This window comes from Ammodytes marinus (assembly GCF_949987685.1).
Source record: "Ammodytes marinus genome assembly, chromosome: 9".
Classification (NCBI taxonomy): Eukaryota; Metazoa; Chordata; class Actinopteri; order Uranoscopiformes; family Ammodytidae; genus Ammodytes; species Ammodytes marinus.
Genome location: NC_137213.1, coordinates 17,932,560 through 17,952,593, shown reverse-complemented (window position 1 = coordinate 17,952,593; position 20,034 = coordinate 17,932,560). Strand labels below are relative to the sequence as shown.

The 20,034-nt window shown below is 40.9% G+C and overlaps 2 protein-coding genes across 2 annotated transcripts; one reads left to right on the top strand and one right to left on the bottom strand.

Moving 5' to 3' along the window:
• Positions 1–421: 421 nt before the first annotated feature.
• dipk1aa (divergent protein kinase domain 1Aa) lies at positions 422–10,894 on the top strand. Its single transcript, XM_080034342.1, has 6 exons — positions 422–806; positions 4,802–4,936; positions 5,093–5,200; positions 5,307–5,483; positions 7,110–7,241; positions 7,896–10,894. Exons 1-6 carry the CDS (start codon positions 753–755, stop codon positions 8,574–8,576), a joined length of 1,287 nt encoding a protein of 428 aa, XP_079890468.1. The 5' UTR covers positions 422–752; the 3' UTR covers positions 8,577–10,894.
• A 146-nt stretch (positions 10,895–11,040) lies between these two features.
• On the bottom strand, positions 11,041–17,887 carry rpl5a (ribosomal protein L5a). Its single transcript, XM_080034343.1, has 8 exons — positions 17,814–17,887; positions 17,390–17,459; positions 17,158–17,273; positions 16,299–16,433; positions 15,569–15,771; positions 14,359–14,536; positions 13,245–13,333; positions 11,041–11,216 (listed from the first exon to the last, which is right to left on the bottom strand). Exons 1-8 carry the CDS (start codon positions 17,814–17,816, stop codon positions 11,114–11,116), a joined length of 897 nt encoding a protein of 298 aa, XP_079890469.1. The 5' UTR covers positions 17,817–17,887; the 3' UTR covers positions 11,041–11,113.
• Positions 17,888–20,034: the final 2,147 nt, after the last annotated feature.

Sequence of the window (20,034 nt, the reverse complement as noted above, 5' to 3'; positions counted from 1 at the left end):
GTTTCTCCTCTGTTGGTGTAAATACAAACTAACGGTCTCAGCGTTGTTTACTATCGGCCAGACACGTTTGCAGATTAAATTGTTAAACTCGAGGATTAACCGAAATTTAAATATTCCGTCAAAATCTAAATAAATTTGTGCCACTAGTGTCCACTTGCCGGCGCTACAGCACAATATAAGCATGAATATAACGTGGTTTATTTGGATTTCATGAGCGGAAGTTGTGTTTGGCACGAATCAATAAGGCTTTTATTGTGAAGGACGTAGCGGAAGTGTGTTTTACTCGTGTTTGCTAGCTTGACCCTGGCCCTAGACTTTTTGCAACCGCATAATGATCAGAATGACTCGGTGCGGGTCATAGTGCACGTTGTACGGCTCCCATTATTTAATTCAGTTTCGTCGGTTCGGTTGTTACCGACCAGACTTTAAAGACGAACACGTTGCGCCTGCGCCGTAAACCTACGTTTTTTCCCCAGCTTGAGGTATGTTGCTTTGGTTGAAAATCAGCAGCTGCTGCAAAGAGCAGAGGCGCAGGCAAAGTGCAATATCAGTGCGATTCACCCGTACAACATAAAACGAAAGTCCGGGTCCGTGGGTCAATGTGGGGCTAAAATCGGTTAATGCGCACTCGTCTTTTTTTCCTTTTTTACGAGACGAGTCGTTTCGTGAGGAAGGAAGACGCTTTCTCCCCCTGTGAATTTCGGATGATCTCCCACTGCCAGTTCTACGTATTGAGATGATCTATTTTTGTGATGGCGAAGGGGCTGTTTCCACGGGCCTGGGTGAAAAAGTCTTTCTACTTCCAGGTAATACCACTGCTCGTTCATTTCTCTGTAAAGCAGAATACCGTTATGTGCTGTTGGCCGTGTTTAAATGGACTGTGAGCCTGTGCATACTGTTGTCTTGGTGTCATGAGGCTGACAGCTGGCACGTAGCCTATGCTATACCTGCTCGGGCTGCTCTGATGGGTATTGTGGTTTCTGTGAGTGCCTACCTGAGGAATTCAAGACCTGTGATGAAAGATCACGTTGTCAGTTTTCCTGCTGATCCAGAATGGTCGGTAGCCTATAGATCTACCTCCAGGCCCTACCCACTGACTGTGCACAACAAGTGACGAGAGAGTGGTAATCCGTGCCAGCAGCTAGCCTATTGCCCAGGGCAAGGGAGTATCGTCTGGATTATGTCATCTCACTTCATTTTACGATTTCTTCTCCTCACATTTGATCTGTCTGAAAGGATGCCAATACTTTCACTCACAGTTCACTTTTGTTTCATCACCCCCAATTGTGCCTGAGCAGCAGTAAACCTTAGTGGATAATTGGGTCATGTTGGGTACCAGTGGCCTGCTGCCAGTATACAATTCCAATACAGCAAAGAGGAGCAGGATACAGGGTTCCATTTAATGGAGAGAAGGATAAACCATATTCCTAGATTAAACCATAAGTAGTTTGGTAAACAAACCGGTACAGTCAGTTTTACAGCAACTTTTGGCATGGATTTTTTTGTTATCTTTATTTATCTGAGTACAGTGTAGGCTTGTGGTTAAAGTCGTCAGCTAAGAGGTGAAGTTCAGGAGGAGGTGGAACTTGTTGGCAGAGCTTAATCCATCTGTCTGGCTTCAGCACATATTTACTCACACTAGCTAGTGTTTCCTGTTGAAACTGTTGGGCTGGTTAATTCAACAAGATCTGCCACAATTAAGCTACATTTCAACCTGCACTTGTTAAACTAGTTCAAATGATCCCCCGCGCCCCCCACACACTCAAACATACACAAACAGCACTGTGTACAGATGTGGGTTCCCTTTTAGGCTTGAGGTGATCTGTATGCAAAGAAAAAGCAGGAAAGGTACATTAACATTTTTGGGCACACTGGTCTTGTATGAGTTTACTCTATTGTGTAATTTGTCAGGGCATCTTATGTTCCTGTTTGGTACACAGTTTGTATATGTGCAAGGAGATGGAGAATTTGGCTAAACACTCAGCATTATTTGCATTTTATAGCCCACTGAGGTTCCTTCCAAATCAATGATCACCTTTTTATTAATTAAGAAGTTCAACACACCAACTGTAAACTGATGACAAATCTACAAAGAAATATTTTCAGGGGAACTGCTGGTTTGTGGTGACACACCAAAATGTGTTGGCAGAGGCAGGAAGGGTAACCAGGTGTGTTACAGGATGGGGTGTCTGGTTTTGCATCGAGGTCCACTGGTCTGTCCCAAAAAGCAAGCTCAGTGTCATCTGGATCCCTTTGCAGAGTTAAACCCCGAACTTCCATCATGTCCAAGTTTTTTTTAAAGCAGACCCCGCATCCTAAATCACAAATACTGCACTGGACTCAACCACGCAGCCATGTACCATCTGAATATCTAATTGACTAAAATAGGACAAAACTGTTTTTGAATTAAAAAGTTTTTTTTTTTGTTCAAAAGCAACATGAAAGCCACGTTTGGTATTTGTGTATTTCTGTCTTTCCTGTTGTTGGGTCTCTTTAATGCCAAAAGCTGCAGTTATTCAGTACTGTAACGTTGCCTGTTTTTGGGAACTCCCATGTTAGGGATGGATATAAATGTATATAGAGGAAGTGGTATTGGAAAGGATGGTGGCTAAATTACTGGCCATTTTGCACAACACCTCCCAATCATTTCACAAAGCCCAGAGGACAGCCCCTGGGCTGCTCCATCCACCGTGAATGAAAATGTGATACTGCACGTCTTTTGTCCCAGCCGCCGTGACTGGACTATAACCAGTCAATACTTAATGAGGGTTAATGCTCGGTAATTGTATCTAACTGTTGACGGCTGGTAACCCTACAACGGTATTCATTCCTTTACCACTCATCACAAGCTCCCTACATCATCTACTGCCACCTCAACAAAGTTATATTATTGTACACATACCTACATGTCATTCCTTTTCATTTAGTTGGAATAGTTTTTTTTTAAATATCACTCTTCTTCAAGTGCTGTTTTTTGTTTTTTGCAACTCAGTTCAACATCCATATCAAATTACATTTGCAGAACAGTTCAATTGTATACAGAACATTTACTACATCCACACATTGTATACAACACTTCTATATTGTGCATTTCATTATACATGGCATTAAAAATCTTTTTTGAGAATTCCCTGCGTGGGCGCAGTTATAGTTTAATGTTGTCTTGGCTGTGAAATGCTGTAGAGGACCACAGGAAGTAAGTGAAGGACAAAGCTCTTTGCTGCTTGGGTTTCATTTCTTAAAGTCAGCAGCTTCATCGCGTGTTGACACGCTGAGAGACGCCGCCAGATGGACGACACGCACACATGACTCCTTTATCTCGCCATATTGTCTGTGTCTTTTTTCACTCATACATTTTTCGTACCATGCCAAAGGGAGTCCCACATGATAGTGGTGTGCAAGTTTGCTTAGTACTCCTGTGATACCTCCTGTTACCTCCCTGGAGGCCCACTATCTGTTTGTTCATCTCCTCGTGACGGAGCGTATGAAAACTATGCAGCTCTACAGGTCTAATGTGTAGCTGCTGCCAGTGGACGACAGCTTGCATCAAAAAGAATGGGAGGCAGGAAGTTGATTGTTTTCCCGTATCCTACCTCCCTCCCTTTACTGCTTTGTGAAGTTGTGGATGTGTTGCATATTTTGTGTGAACACATTCTATAAAACATTTTTTTTAAAGCCCTGGTCCTACATCAGGGTCTTAAGTATGTTCAAAACCTCACAGTCATATTTCTTTAATCCCAAAAGAATACCGAGTTTCTGACAGTAATTGGACACAAAACTGAGCGAGATCTTCTGTCCAAGGCCCAGGCTGCTTACCAAGTACAGCATTCACAGTGCATTACAGATAATGTACCGGGTGCACATTTTTATTAAGGATTTTGGAAACCGTGCTGGAGCTGAATTGAGAGCAACAGCCCGCTGCCAAAATACACAGAACATAAGCTGTTCCTATTTCCATGTGATCAGAGGGAGAATCAAAGTCCCTTTATCCGCCCAAGTGCAGTAACAGCCCTTGGAGAAAGACTTTACTGCAAAGAGTCCCACACTGTGGCTGACATACTGTGGCAAGGTTGACCTAAATTCTTCCTCGCTGTTCCACTGCACCTTCCAACAACTTACGTTCCTTCATTTTGTTTTGCTCCATTGCATTCTGTGCATGGATATCTTGTTCTTCTCTTTTCAACCGTGTTATGTCTCATTTGAGTGAAGGAGTGTCACCTTTTAACAAAGTTCTTTTTGTAGGAGTGAAGAATGTTGAATATATCACTGCATTTCTGTGTTTTACCCCTGTGGAAAATAAGTTACCGTCTGCATTTACGTTCACAATGTGGCAGAAACAACTGGTCTTCTGTCCAAACGGGCATTCAGCGGACATGTGATGTGTCATCCTGTGACACAGGCAGTCATTTGATTTAGTTAATTTTAATTAGCCACAGCTATATTGACATGCTGGATCAACTGGATCTGCACCTCTGAACCCCTTTCCAGCCTAATGAGCTTTTGTTGCACATGGTGACAGTCAGCCAGTGTGCCTTGTTATGGGACACCCCATGCTGTCACCATGGTAACCTATTATGTGACTAGGTCTTGCTTGGATCGACACCTTTTCGATGTGCTGTACTGACAGTCCACAGGGTACACTCATAATTTCATAACAACACAAATGCACGTTAAAAAGTGCATTTTCACAGTATTTTGAATAAATTCTATCTTGTTCGATGGAATAATCTGTTCTTTGTCGCTACATTTTCAGAGTCTGGATCAATCTTAGAGTTTGTTTTTCTTTGCTTGCCCGCCGTAGGCTCGGATCTCCTTTGTGCGGGTGAAGTACCTGTTCCTGACATGGCTGACTGTGCTGGTGGGGAGCTGGGTGATCTATGTGCAATACTCCACCTACACAGAGCTGTGCAGAGGACACGAGTGCAAGAACGCCATTGTGAGTAATGGCTGTGTTTACAAAAAAAATTTTTGAATGATTTTTGGAATGAACTTTTATTTAGAAAATAATCCAATTCTTGTTTAGACAAACAAAATTAATATTCTGCTCTGTTCGGATAGCAGGATCTAACATCCTTTTCTTTGTCTCTCCAAGTGTGATAAATACAGGAAGGGAATCATCGATGGCTCCGCCTGTAGCAGTCTGTGTGACAAAGACACACTCTACATGAGCAGGTGTCTGTCAACACTGCCAAATAACCAGGTAGAAAAACAAATCTTAACTTTTCTTTTGATCTTGTATCCCTTCTACACATAGATTTCAGCTTGTTAATTTTTTGTTTTTGTATTTTTTGCTGTCTGGTTGCCAGGTGTACACAGGAAGCTGGGGGGACCACGATGGGATCATCCGCTGTAAGCTGGGGGAGGTGGTGCACTACGAGCTGGGTGAAGAGCCGGAGCCACGGAGAGAAGCCCCCGTGTTCGACAAGCCCACCAGAGGAACGTCAGTGGAGAAGTTCAGAGAGATGGTCTTCAATCACCTCAAGGTAAAGGACTCGAGGCACAGAGGTCCACAAAGAAGCAGATACAGTTATATGAAAAAGTTTGGGAACCCCTCTCAGCCGGCATTATAATTGACTCTGCTTTCACACAAAAAAATATAAAAGTGGTATGTCTTTAATTTACCAGGAACAGCTAAGTACTGGGATGTTTTCCAAACAAAGATTTTTTGAAAAGCAGTATTTGGTTGTATGAAATAAAATAAAATGTGAAAAACTGGCTGTGCAAAAATGTGGGTACCCTTGTGGTTTTGTTGATTTTTTTTTTTTCAAACATATATTTATTGGATTTTTGTTTGTTTTTACAGCATAGACAAGCACAACAACAGACAGTGTGCAAAAACAGCGCACACAACAGAGCAATCACTCAAAACGCATCACCCCCCACCCCTCCTCCCCACAAAAAAATAAAATAAAAAAAATAAACAAAACAACAGTTGCGTTAAATTAACATAAAGCGTATGTGATTGTATGACAAATTCAGCATACATCTCTGAATAATAAAACAACATATGTGCACATAAGCATGCCTTCACACAGTAATGAATAAGCATAAATTAAGAATGGATGAAAAAAAATAATAATAATAATAAAAAAAAAAAAGCCAGTTACAATCAGATCAGTTCAAATCATCACTCCCTCCATCACTTCGTATACCTTCATTTTCAAGGAAATTATAAAAGACCTTCCAAATTCTCCAAAACCTATCGATCCTGTTTTTTGTGAAATAACTGATCTTTTCCAGTGCCAGATAGGAAGTCACTTCGTTTAGCCATTCAGAAACGCTACAAACAGTTGGTTTTTTCCATGACCTAGCAATGCACCTTTTAGCCTCCAAAAGGCACATACCAATTAAAGATTTCTTATCATTAGTTACCACAAAATTGGCAGGGTAAATATTTAGGATACATAGCTTAGGATCAGAAGGCATCACCTTGCCAATAATACGACCAATAATGTTCAGGACCTCTGGTTTTGTTGATTTTAATGCCTGTAACAGCATGTAAAACTGATGACTTTAAACACAAAGTTGGTTGGATTATGTTGTTAAGCCTTGAACCTCATAGAAATGTCTGTTTAATATATGAGTATGATGTATTTTAGGTGCCTAAATGCAAGTTGCACTTCTCTTTGACTCTCTGCTGAAGTGAGACAGGATGGGATCATCAAAACAGCTCCCAAAAGATCTGAAAAACAAAGATTGTTCATTATCATGGTTTAGGGGAAGGCTACAAGAAGCTTTCCCAAAGGTTTCAATTGTCAATTTCGACTGTAGGGAACGTTGTCAGGAAATGGAAGGACACGGGCATAGTGGCAGTTATAACAAAACCACAAGGGTACCCATATTTTTGCACAGCCAGTTTTTCACATTTTATTTTATTTCATACAACCAAATACTGCTTTTCAAAAAATCTTTGTTTGGAAAACATCCCAGTACTTAGCTGTTCCTGGTAAATTAAAGACATACCACTTTTATATTTTTTTTGTGAAAGCAGAGTCAATTATAATGCCGGCTGAGAGGGGTTCCCAAACTTTTTCATATGACTGTATTTTTAGTCTGTGACGCGATGGACTAAAGCCTGAATTCTCTCTGTCTCTCTCATTCCTCCCCAGTCTAAGCTCGGAGAGCAAACTAATCTCGCCAGACTCGTCAGCCAGATCCTCTCTGTCGCCGATGGCAACAAAGATGGACGGGTGTCACTGCCAGAAGCCCGCTCTACATGGGCCCTCCTGCAGATGGATGAGGTACTATTAAAAAAAGCCACTGAAAATAGAATTAGCAACTGAACAGATATCTGTGGCACACAATATGTTGTTGTTGTTGTGGTGTATGAACATCTCTGTTCTCTCAGCATGACATTATAGTCCTGTAACTTCAAAATGATGTCATCTAGGGGGCACCCTTAGCTCAGTTGGTAGGGCGTCCCCCCCATGGGCCTCAGCCAGCAGCGGACCCGGGTTCGATTCCAGCCCGCGGTCGTCCTCTGCATGTCACTCCCCTCTCTGTCCCCATTTTCAACTCTGTCTCTACACTATCAATAATAAAAAAAAATCTTAAAATAAAAAATAAAAAGTATGTCATCCTGTAGGCATTTTTCAGGAAAAGTTGGCACACTGCATTTTGTGAGTGCACAATATGTCCCAGATAAGATTTCATCATATGCCTTTAAAATAGGGGTACAACATTTTTATAATTCCTCACCAAAGAGGTTTTGTTTTCTGTCTTTTTGTATGCCTTTGAGCAAGAAAACAAGCCAATTTTCATTAAACCTTGTGGATCGGTGTAGCATGGTCAGATGATGAATCGACAGGGTAAACAGGAGCCCGCTATCAATGCTTCTAACTCATCTCCAGCTTTTTGACAGAAAGCCCTGTGCTTTTTTAAATTATTTGTTTTAGGTGCTGCTTGGCCTGCTGCTCCAGGACCGTGGACACACTCCCCGCTTCCTGGGTTACTGCGGGGACCTGTACATGACGGAGCGAGTCCCCTACGGGCCCCTGTATGGTTTGCCTCTACCCTGGCCTCTTGTATCGTGGGTGCCCAGCGGCGTTCAGCGCACCGTGGACCAGTGGTTCACCCCGTCGTGGCCTCGCAAAGCCAAGATCTCCATGGGCCTGCTGGAGCTGGTGGAGGACATCTTCCACGGAACGTATGGCAGCTTTCTCATCTGTGACCTCTCCGCCGCGCACTTTGGCTACACAGACCGCCACGAGCTGCGACTCACCAACGCCGGAACGGTGGTTCCCGAGCACGAGTTCAGGCGCACCATGCAGGGGCTCAAATGCCAGACGGACTCAGATTGCGTGTACGGGGAGGACTGCCGGACGTCGTGCGACGTGGTGGAGAAGCGGTGCAGGGAGGAGCCGTCGCAGCCCAACCTGGCCAAAGCATGCGCTGCACTGAAGGACTACCTCCTGCGTGGAGCTCCCTCGGCCCTGAGAGAGGAGCTGGAGAGGCAGCTGTACGCCTGTATGGCTCTCAAAGGCAACGCTGGACAGATGAACATGGAGCACTCGCTTATTCTCAACAACCTGAAGGCTCTGCTCTGGAGACAGATCTCACACACCAAGGACTCGTGACCAGAAGATTGGAAGTTCTCTCTGAAATCATGACAGCTCCTCACATGGGGCTGATGTATTGAAGATGCTGTGATTTAGGTTTAGCAAATTTAAATGAAGTCATTTATAGCAACTCTTAACACTTATGATTGAATGGTCTGACTAAAGGACACTCTGCCTCCTCTATGCCGGTTTCAGACGTTTACGAAGCCTGGGCAACACGTCCGAAATACTTTGAGATATAAGACTAACATAAACTGAATGATTGCATGTTGCCATCGGCCACATTATATTGTATTGTATTGTTCACCACAGTGGAATGTTGTGACGGCGCTGCTGGAAAAACAGATGTGTAAACAGATTTTACTGTTGTTGTACTAAATTGATGAGATGACCAAATGGCTGTTTTTTTCCACAAAATCTTGCTGATATTTATGTCAAAGAAGAGTTTATTGTATGCGGAAGAGGGGGATTTGAATAAATCCCATGTTTAATGTGTAATGTATGTAGTACACTTTTTTAAGTTGGGCTCGTTGATTTTGTTATGTTTAGGATTGCACCACAACATAATCAGCAAGTGAATCTTTAAGGGTTAAAGATGGTGAGATTCTGTTTCTAGCAAATTTTATTTAAAAGTTCACTTAGCCCATTGGTGCCCACTTAAGGTATACATCTTTAAAACAAATATACTTTCTTTCTTTTCTTAAAAAAAATCGTTAACTAATATTTCAAAATAGTAGCAAAAGTTACTAAAACAGGAGTAAATAGTTGGGGACTTCTTTCAACAGCAGATGAATATACATGTGGTGCACTAGTTTGTATTTATATCATGTGTGATAAACTACATTGCTCATGCTCATCAATATGATGGAACATGTCACCTAGTGAAACCTTTCCTTAAAGGGATAGTTCAGTGTTTTTGAAGTGGCGTTGTATGGCGTACTTAGGCTTAGTTAGTTTGTTACTTTATGGTGATGGGGGATACGCGCAATAATTTTTTAGGAGTTTGAGGGAGGTTTCACTGTAGCAGAAGTCAGCCTTGTATTGTTGCAGAGGGGGAGACTTCTGCTACAGCAAAGTCTCCCCCAAACTCCTTGAAGTGACTGTGCTGACTGCCATCTCCATAAGGTAACACACTAACTTTGCTTAAAGACCTACTTCACCGGTGGAAATATGAAAGTGTATTGAACTCTGAGATCCTATGTAGTATAAATCTGCAAGACCATAAATGTGGTCTCACTGTCTAACCCTACATTTTCCTATGTGTGGTTAGGACAGGACAGCTGGGCCAAGGGAGGACTGAGGGAAGAAAAACCTCATTCATTATATTATAATAGCGATTTTATAATGATAGAACGCCGGTTCCGTATGGGTGAAGTATTCCTTTAAGTACCCCATTCAACCACACTTCAAAAATACTGAACTATCCCTTTTAAGGCTTTTTGGACCAAAGTGAAGTCAATTGGAGAAAATTAAATGGTTTCGGGGGTTAGCTACAAAGGGAGGACAGAATCATTGAATTTTGGCTTGGGTCTTTTCAGTGTGGATGAAGGAAAATATAGATCACCAGACGTGACCTTTAACAAGAACAGATTAATGACAAATTAGGGGAAAAGCAATAATGATTTAAGGAATCTGTAGAGGATCCAGAGACCTAAAGAATCTATGCCGAGGAACATTGAAGCTGTTCTGAAGGTTTTCCCCTTCTCACATGTATGGATGATTAAGTGAGAGTTTATCTTCTGCAAAGTGGACAATGTGATATTTGTCAGTTTCCACAGGAGACTGTCAATGAGCATCTCCTTGCTGTACATTCGCCACCTGTAATGCTAGTGACATCAATGCTGCATCAATGACAAGAGAAATATTGTATTTAATTTGGTTTATGAATGTTATCTACTTCTCACTGAGAAGAGCATTTATGACAATGCAGTCGCATTATTTTTTGGATTTTACATCAGTGCCATAGAGATCATGCTGAAATATTTTTTGAATGTTTGCCACCGCTGAAGTCTTTATCAAATCCTGTGGTCACATTTGAATGCTGTATCAAACCATTTCCCATGATCCCTTCCAGACTTTGTCATTGTGAAGTGACTTGTGACTTGACCAACCACTTTCAAATGCATTTCAGAACAGATGTGACCTGTAAAGCATGTCCAGCTTGTGGTCAATGCTGCTGTTTAAACTTTCAAAATGTAAAAAAAAAAAAAAAAAAAAAAAAAAGTTTACTTATTGATGAGACCAGCATGATTTTGCACAATTAAAATACATACCACTTCACTACAACTTTTTACATCTGTTTTACACATCACCTTCACCAACCCCTTATCAAACACACACGAGTCATTTGTTGATCAAACATTATCAATGTAAATATTGGTCATGGGTGTACTTTAAACAATCAAAAGCAAACAGGGCTTGTAGTAAACAACTAACCAAACACTCAATCATTTTAAGGAATTTTACACTGGGAGACAAAAGCTTGAGAGTTTGAAATAAATTTATTTGTCTGTGATGAGTGTTGTGTTGTGGCAGCAGCGCACTGTGCCAGGCCCCTAACCGTCCCCTGCTTCTTGTTCTTGCGCTCGTAAGAAGCTGGCCTTTTTCTGGGCGACGCGGTCCTTCCTCTGTGCCAGAGATAACTTGGCGCGGTTCCACCTGCCCGGAAAGAGACAAACAGCAGCTCCATTAACATTCAGCACAATGTTTGTCCGCTCGGCAATGGGGTCTCCCTAGTATCGCTATTAAATACTTGGTAAGGGAGCTCAGGACGTTATTTCTCGCTTGGTATCAAATAATGTCACATGGGTATTTTTAAAAGCAGAAAATGCACCTTTCAATTTTGTGTAATGCATTACAGCAGGGGTGGCCAACCCGCGGCTCGCGAGCCGCATGCGGCTCTTTGCCCAGCTTCGTGCGGCTCTTCAGTTCATATCAAATTATGTGATAATAATTTTTTTTTTTTTTTTTATACTTTTTTTTTGTGTGGGCCTATGTGTGTGCATGTTCGCAAACGTTTCATGCGGCTCTTACGTTCGTTTTACATGTTGTCTATTATTTCATTTTTTTTATTAATGTGTAAGCCCTATGTGCATGTTCGCAAATGTTTAATTGAGGACGCAACATAACGTTCGCAAACGTTTGGTGCGGACGCAACATAAAACTGCCCGCTCAGCTTGGAGGGAGGTTTTCCGTGAGTAAACTATTTGTGTCAAGTTCGCTCCGAAACAGAGTGGGAGAGTTCATATTTTTTGTTGAACGTTATGGCAGGCCATTCTGCCTTATATGCCAGGTGTCATTTGCGCATTTCAAGGCTTCAAATCTTCAGCGCCACTTCAGCTCTCTCCATGCTAAAAGTAAGTCCCACAAAGCAACATGCATAGTAAGAGAAAAATGCTATTTTAAATTGTTATATTTTTGTTTGTGGACTTGGTTGAACTGAGAGTTTGTGTGTGAGGCAGTGCACACAATGTTCATTGTTGAAAATGACTGCCCTGTCGTCTTTAGTTCAGTCCTGTCATTATCACAGGGGCGGCCTTAACGATCTGGGGGCCCGTTTCAAGTCCTAGTGTGGGGCCCCCTGTTTTTTTGTTTTTTTTTTAATAAATAATGCTTGTGCATGCATGTGCAAGCTCCCCGCGAAAATAAAAACGCCCCCCCCCCCCCCTGAAATCTTACTGGCCACTCCAGTGCCCCCCCCCCCCCAGTTCAAATGTTATTTTTTATTTTCATTTTATTTTTTTAATTAAATTTTTTTCCTGATATGTATCCTAGTTCAGAGATGATATGTATTTTTTTTTCTTTCTTAACTTTTTTTGATAGGTAGTTGCCAAGTTCATCACACAAACACTCCAATCCACTGATATGAGATCAGTTTGCAATTTTCAATTACTAAATTAATGGTCGGACTGTGGCCACTAGAACTGGTCTCTGGTCAGCAAAGGTCTTGAAAACAGCATAAGTGTGCTTGTGACATGCGTGCCACCCATGCACGTGTATAGGCACGTGTCCCAGCAGATTTTTGAAATCTGAATAAAAAAATTAAAGTTTGTAGTTAGCGAGTGTAACATGTTCTTAGCAAGGGCAGACTTTCATAAATAAAGGTTTATTTTTTTAGCAAGATATTTGGTCAAAAGCTAGTGGTCATCCGTCCCTCTGTGCAGTTGTTAGGCATCTGGCTGCTAGCAAGTTATGTTGTCTTGCTAATTTTACTATTCATCTGAGCTGAAATAAATATTGACTTTTTCCTTTATTATCTTCGCCAGAATGCACCAGAATGCTTAGATTACATGTTAAAAACACAAAAAAATCTTCTGGGGGGGATACCCCCAGACCCCCCTTCAGGGGTTTAGTTTTCTGACAAACATTACAATGGATACTAACATGATTTGGGCATTTGGGATTATAAATCATCTTTGAATTGGTTGTACAGCACATCACATGCTATTCATTCAGGTGTGCGATGGCCACCCCACTCTAACTCTGTGGCCCACCTTGGCCACCCCCAGTCAAAATTTCCTGGAATCGCCACTGTGTGTACCCGTGTGTACGATGTGGCTCTTTGCAGTAACACAGTAAAAAATGTGGCTCTTTGTCTCTGACTGGTTGGCCACCCCTGCATTACAGTGTCACAAACATTGGCCCAGAGAAAGGGGGGAAAAAAACTATGTGAAACAAGGAACCCACCTCTTCTTCTTGACGTCTTTTGGGGCTTTCTTTTCGTGGACGGGGTTTGCTCTGATGGTGGCGTGCGCTTTTTTGTACATTTCTTCTACCTGAAAAATAAAAAATAAAAATAGAATATAAAAATGAGCCAAAATAAGTGTTTCATGACTTATAAATGTATAATCCCATGCACAAAAAAAAATCTGGTTTACGGTAATTATGCACATTCCCGATAAACTAAAACAAATCAGCCTTTAACCCATAAACAGAAGCTTGCTTTGATTCTTCTCACTTCTCTCAGCCCCGTCTTGAAAGGACAGTAAACATCAGCTAATGCAAATGAAGGACCAACTACATTTTGCTCAGTGCACTTTGTATCATCATCAAGAAGCAGAGAAGAACCAGCTAATACAGCAGCCTTTCATTTACAAACTAACCCTAATTATACATGTATATGCTCATTAGTTTCTTATTCCACATACTTAACAAACAAGTTTGGTACCTTAAACTCTGTAATAAAGAAATTATCAATATATTTTCTAAGCAGAACATTTCAGTTTCAAAATAAGCGTGTCAGAGCCCTCTGGTGTGTAATGGAGATACTGCTTCTAAGTTACCGTCCCTCAAATATATTGTTAGCATTTCTGTAATGAAATGTGTTACTTATTGAGCAAACAATACAGCTATAAATATGCTATTAACTATAATTGACAAGCCATAAATTGACTGGGTTCTATTTTAAATATAGATTACAATTTTAAGTTAAATTAAATTTGGTGGGGGGAAAAATTATTTGGAAATTGAACTGTTGGTAGATTTCTCCTGTAAGAGCATTTTGAGGCATTGAGGAGAAAAAAAAAGCCAACATAATCCATGATTGCCATTTTTCCATTACCTTCTGTTACTCAACACTCACTTCTAGGCCACTCTATCAAATCAGATAAGAGGACTCAGATTCCTGTTTAACTAGTACAACTACACAGTACAGCAGTTTCATTTACGATACTGGTTAAACGTAAACAGATACATTCAAATAAAGCAAATTTGGCAGGAAGTTGCTTGTGTCACCACGGCCACTATACTGTAAAGTGAAAGTGTCGGGTCTATTTTGATGGGCTAGGAGCGTTCATCTTACTGTGTCTGGTGTGACGCCGTTCTTGATGAAGCGAGAGAACTGTTTCTTGTAGGCGTCCTCGTCCTCCTCCATCAGGTAGGACATGTAGTCGGCCACGTTCATGCCCAGGATGTGTTTCCGGTGAACCTCTGCGTTGAACTCTTTACTCTCCACGTCGTAACCAGGGAAGCGTTTTAGACTGGAAAACGGAAGAAACCAAGATCCGGTTTAGTGACAGACTCAAATAATACACTTTAGCTCTCAGATGATTAAAAGTTAAAACAATGTTTATTAAATATATATTTCAAAAAAAAAAAAAGTCTAGTTTCAGGTAATGATAAAATCAAACTTTAACCCAACCACAACTTTGGTTCTTCTCACTTCTCTCAGCCCCGTCTTGAAAGGACAGTAAACATCAGCTAATGCAAATGAAGGACCAACTACATTTTGCTCAGTGCGCTTTGTATCATCATCAAGAAGCAGAGAAGAACCAGCAAAAACTAAATGGACCAGTTTGGACGAATGGAGATCAGTTACCGACTCTACAGGCAAACTATATTTGGCTTTTACATGAGGAAAAATACCTTTGTTATTTCTGAGGGACCCCGATTCGATCAAAGGAGCCCGATTTGACTGCCAATCTCAGTCGCTAAATGTGATTAAGAAACTAAGACCATTCTGGCTCTATAGGGTTGCTGAATATTTGATTTGACATGGAATTGCTTGGTTCCCCCAAATAAAAAATGTGTCGCCTATTGTGTTATAAATATCAGCATATTATGGCCTACTTTTAATAAAAATAACTCTGGCTTTTAATCAATCTCCTTAGTGTGCAGGATTTTTCTTATATCATTCTGCCAAATAAAGGGGAAATTAAACTAAAATAGGAATATGGATTAATAAGCAGAAACAAACAAAACATGATTCGCCTATAGGCCAGACTTGACCCATCAGATAAGACAATGTAAATTCTTAAAATCAGGGACACCCTTCTTATTTCTTAAGATATATTTTCTGTGAGATGTATATATGTTAGAGAGTTAAGTAATCAATGTGCCACTTGTGCAAATGGTGACCTGTAGGATCTCTTGAAATCATATCGTGCTTTGTTTGAAAACAAAACTCACTAACACATCTTTGATTTCAGCCTGACAATGCACTTTGAATCCACACACCTAAACAGAAAACAACCTTAAAAATGCAGCCGTTTTCACACACGTGGCATACCAACCTGTGAGGAATGGCGAGGCCTCCGTCGACTGCCCCCTTCAGCGCTCCAAACACCTTGTTCCCCGTAGAGGTTCTGGCCAGGCCTGCGTCCAGGTAACAGGTGAAGGCGCCCGGCTGTCCGTCAACACTCTCTACGTTGAACTCGTCACCCGTCACCTCCACCTGGCCCTCGTACACCTGCTCCATGCCAAACTTGTGCAGCAGCTACAAGGAGGGGAAGAGGATGTGAGGAAACTCTTTTTCTGGCAGTAAACACAAAATAAGACTTTAACTTTGCAAAAACGGCTATTTCAGCACAAAAGCTCAATGTCTTACTCATATGCTTTTTTGTACATTTCTTCTACCTAGAAAAAATAAATAGAATATAAAAATTAGCCAAAATAAGTGTTTCATGACTTATAAATGTATTACCAAAAAAATCTGGTTTACAGTAATTATGCACATTCGATAAACTAAAACATATCAGCCTTTAACCCAACAACAGAAGTTTGCTTTGGTTCTTCTCACTTCTCTCAGCCCCGTCTTGAAAGGACAGTAAACATCAGCTAATGCAAATGAAGGACCAACTACATTTTGCTCAGTGCGCTTTGTATCATCATCAAGAAGCAGAGAAGAACAGGCTATAACAGCAGCCTTTAATTTACAAACTTAACTAACCCTATGCTCATTAGTTGCTTATTCTACACACTTAAACAACAACAGGGATGCCGTGTGTGTGAGTGTGCGTTTACCCTGCGGGCCAGCAGTAGCCCAGTGCAGTAGGCCGCAGCGTAGTTTGTGAGGCCTACAGTGATGCCATATTTGGGCAGCTCGTGAGAGTAGGCAGCGCACACAATCTGGTCTCCTTCGATCTTTGCATATGCAATCTGGACAATAAATAAAAAAAACAGGGAGAAATAGATGATTCAGGTCATTTATGTTTTCCAAGTTAGAGTTGTAATCATGTATGTTGAATATATTATTTCACACAAAAAGAGTAGTTTCTGGTAAAGTGGTACATTCCTTTGATACACAATCAAAACTATAACAACAACAGAAGTTTGCTTTGGTTCTTCTCACTTCTCTCAGCCCCGTCTTGAAAGGACAGTAAACATCAGCTAATGCAAATGAAGGACCAACTACATTTTGCTCAGTGCGCTTTGTATCATCATCAAGAAGTAGAGAAGAACCAGGATATATAAACTGGACCAGTAAGGCCGAGTGGAGACCAGTCACCGACCCTACGTGTAAACTAATGTGTTTGGCCTTACATGAGGAAAAACGCTGTTCTTATTTCAAAGAGGGGACCCCGATTCGATCAAAGAGGCCTGATTTGACTGCCAATCTCACAGTCGCCAAATGTGGTTATGAAACTATAAAACCATTCTTTTCTGGCTCTACAGGGATGCTGAAGGTTTGAATTTACATGGAATTGCTTGGTTTCCCCTAATAAATTATTATATATATCGTCTATTGTGTTTCAACCTATTATGGCCTACTTTATACAACAATTGAAAATAACTCATGACCCAAAACCAAACATGATTAAACTATAGGCCACACTTGACCCATCAGACACGACTATGTAAATTCTTAAAATGTGTTACTGACCTGGCAGCAGATGTCCCTGTTGGAGAACCTGACGATCATTCGGTACTTGGGCGTGTTGTACTTGTTCTTGTCCTGCACAACCAGGCGTTTACGGGCGAAGAAGTCAGTTTTCCCCTCTGCAGAGTTGACAAGTGAAAAGTCATTACCGAATCCGCTTTCAAAACAGTTTTAGTTAATGGTGCATGTTCAGTGTTGAGGCTTTGAAGCCGGTGTACAGAGAATATCGTCTTACCTCTTCGTCTCCTGAATTTGACTTGATACCTCTTGAAGTAGGCCTTGCTTTTCACCACTTTGACGAAACCCTAAATAGGAAGTACAGAGGCAAGGGGTAAACATGCTGGTCAAAAGAAGCACCACTATGCATGTCAGCTGTTTTACGATGCATGGTGCAGACAGTGTGATTCATAGGAGCTTTATTAGGCTATATGTATCGCTCTGTGTGTTGAGTGACCAGCACAGGTCAGCTGAGGTTTCGTCAGCCATTAAAAGCGCCACGCTGGAGCACAGCACCTCACCGGCACAGCGCAGCCGAGGAGCCGCAAACATCCACCGGCATCTGACCCTCAAACCGCTGGAAACACTTACCACAGCTTATAATATATCCATACACACACATATCCCCTCACATGGATGTATATCTTTCGCATTCTACTCACCATTTTTGGGGATTTTGCTCCTCTTCCACCTGGATACTGATTCCGTCTCTAAATAACGGAAGTCTGGCGTTGTACCAATCTGTAAAGCAGCCATCTGGTGGTGGCCAGCCGCCAGCGCCCCCTACTGCACCGGAGACCACGCAGCACGCCAACCAACAGGGGGCAGCAGCGACACAGACACAGCAGGGGATAACTGTGCTTCTGCAACAGTGATTTAGTATTCACTCTTGCATAAGTAGTATAACAATACTATGTAGCTAAGTGAAATGGCGTGGCTCAGAGATGGCCCAATAAAGTTAAATGTTACAAATAAAATGTGCTATGTCTTTCAGAGAACTGTAATTCTAGAGTCGAGTTATCTACTAATTTGAGCCAGTTGTGACGAAGTATTTATTATAAAAAGAAAAAGGCTATAATAAACTATCTATAGATTATAACTTGTTATCTAAGGAGAAATGTGCAAAACCAACAAAGAATAAGAGCAGACTGTTTAACAATAGTTTAAACCGTCTACATATAAAACAAGGGTGGAGGTAAAATAATTAACATTTAGAACTAACCTTACTACAATACAAACACATTATTACTTTAACCGCTTCTACTAGCCTATCATATAATCAAAATATTGAGTATAGTAATAGCATAAGGGTTTGTTTATTTCAGAAAGTACTCTGGTCTTTGCCTCAGATGATACACTGAACAGCAGCAGATTTAATCAATCTACAGGGGAAATTTATACACATCCTCAGTTAGTGGAAAGTTCATAAAAACATAAGGAATCTTAAAATGAATCCTAAAACTAACCAGAGGCACTTGCAGGGGAACATAAAGAGAATAATGTTGCAATAGTCCGTGAAATTAGAATAAAGGGTTTGATGAAGCTTCTGTCATTTCAAACGTGTCCCCTGGCTGGTGTCCAAAGTGATCATAAGGCCTGTCTGCTGTCAGACAACCTAAAGCGCTTCTGTGGTACTTGTGAGCTCTGTTGCTGTGTCATCCATACTTGTGGCTGAATCAAGATAGACAACAAAATTACAATGAATATGATTGGAAAAGTGTAGAGGATGAGATCTCTGACGCATGGTGGATTTAGATTTTTAAATCCAGAGAGAGATCACAATATTTGACCACTGAATCAAAACCTTAGACAGAGTTTTGTCTTAACTATAGCCACCTGAGCACGAACGTTCAAGGCATCATGAGTTAGTCATAATATAATATAACACATAACATAATTGATTGTTACTGTACATACTGTGACAGCTCCTGGCACCTCCTGATTGGAAGGCTTCCAGGAGATGATTGCTAATCACCATGGCTAATCACAAACACCCATGCTGGCTGATCTCCTCAGCTACAGTATATAAGCTACAGGAATCAGCCACTTGTCTCTCCCTTCCTTGATGTATGGTTTGTTTTGTTTTGGTTTGGTTTGGTTTGGTTTACTCTGGATTTGCTTGGTTAGTTAGTTTTGTTTTGCACAGACATTACACTCTTCACTCACACAGACACAGCACCCATTACTGATTACTGACATTCATGCGCCACTTAGTAACTTACTTACTTTAAACTTTGTTTAAATAAATTATTATTTGGTTAAACTTAACCTCTTGTGTGGTTTCCTCATTGTCATTCCCTTGAGCCGGGCTTAGACAGTTTTGTCTCAACTATAGCCACCTGAGCATGAACGTCCAAGGCATCATGAGTTAGTCATAATATAACATATAACATAATTGATTGTTACTGTACATACAGTATGTTTTTATATGTGTTTTGTTGTTTGGTTAAATGTTTTCTTTTGCTATGTATGTCAAAAATGGAAGGTATTTGGATGCAAGAAAAATTTAAGTAAAAATATTCTTATTAGAAAATGGTGTAAAATCAGCAAAATGCTTCCAATTCCACTACTTTATGATTTTGTTAATATCAATGAGTTCTGAAAATAATTTTTAATTAATTTTGCTACTTTTAAGTTGTTTTTTTCCAGGCTTCTCTTGATGTCACTGTTGGAAGGAAGGTTAGGCAATATGCTAAAATATACGTATAAGTGTAGTCTATAAATAGAATAATAAAGTTTCCACTTTGGGTCACACAGCACAATCACAGTCAAAGCACAACCTGGAAAATTGCAGTGATAGGCCTATGCAGTATGACTAATGCCCTGATTGCACATCCAGAGTTGAGCTGATGTTAAGCAGCAGTTTGTCAGTGAGGGGGACAT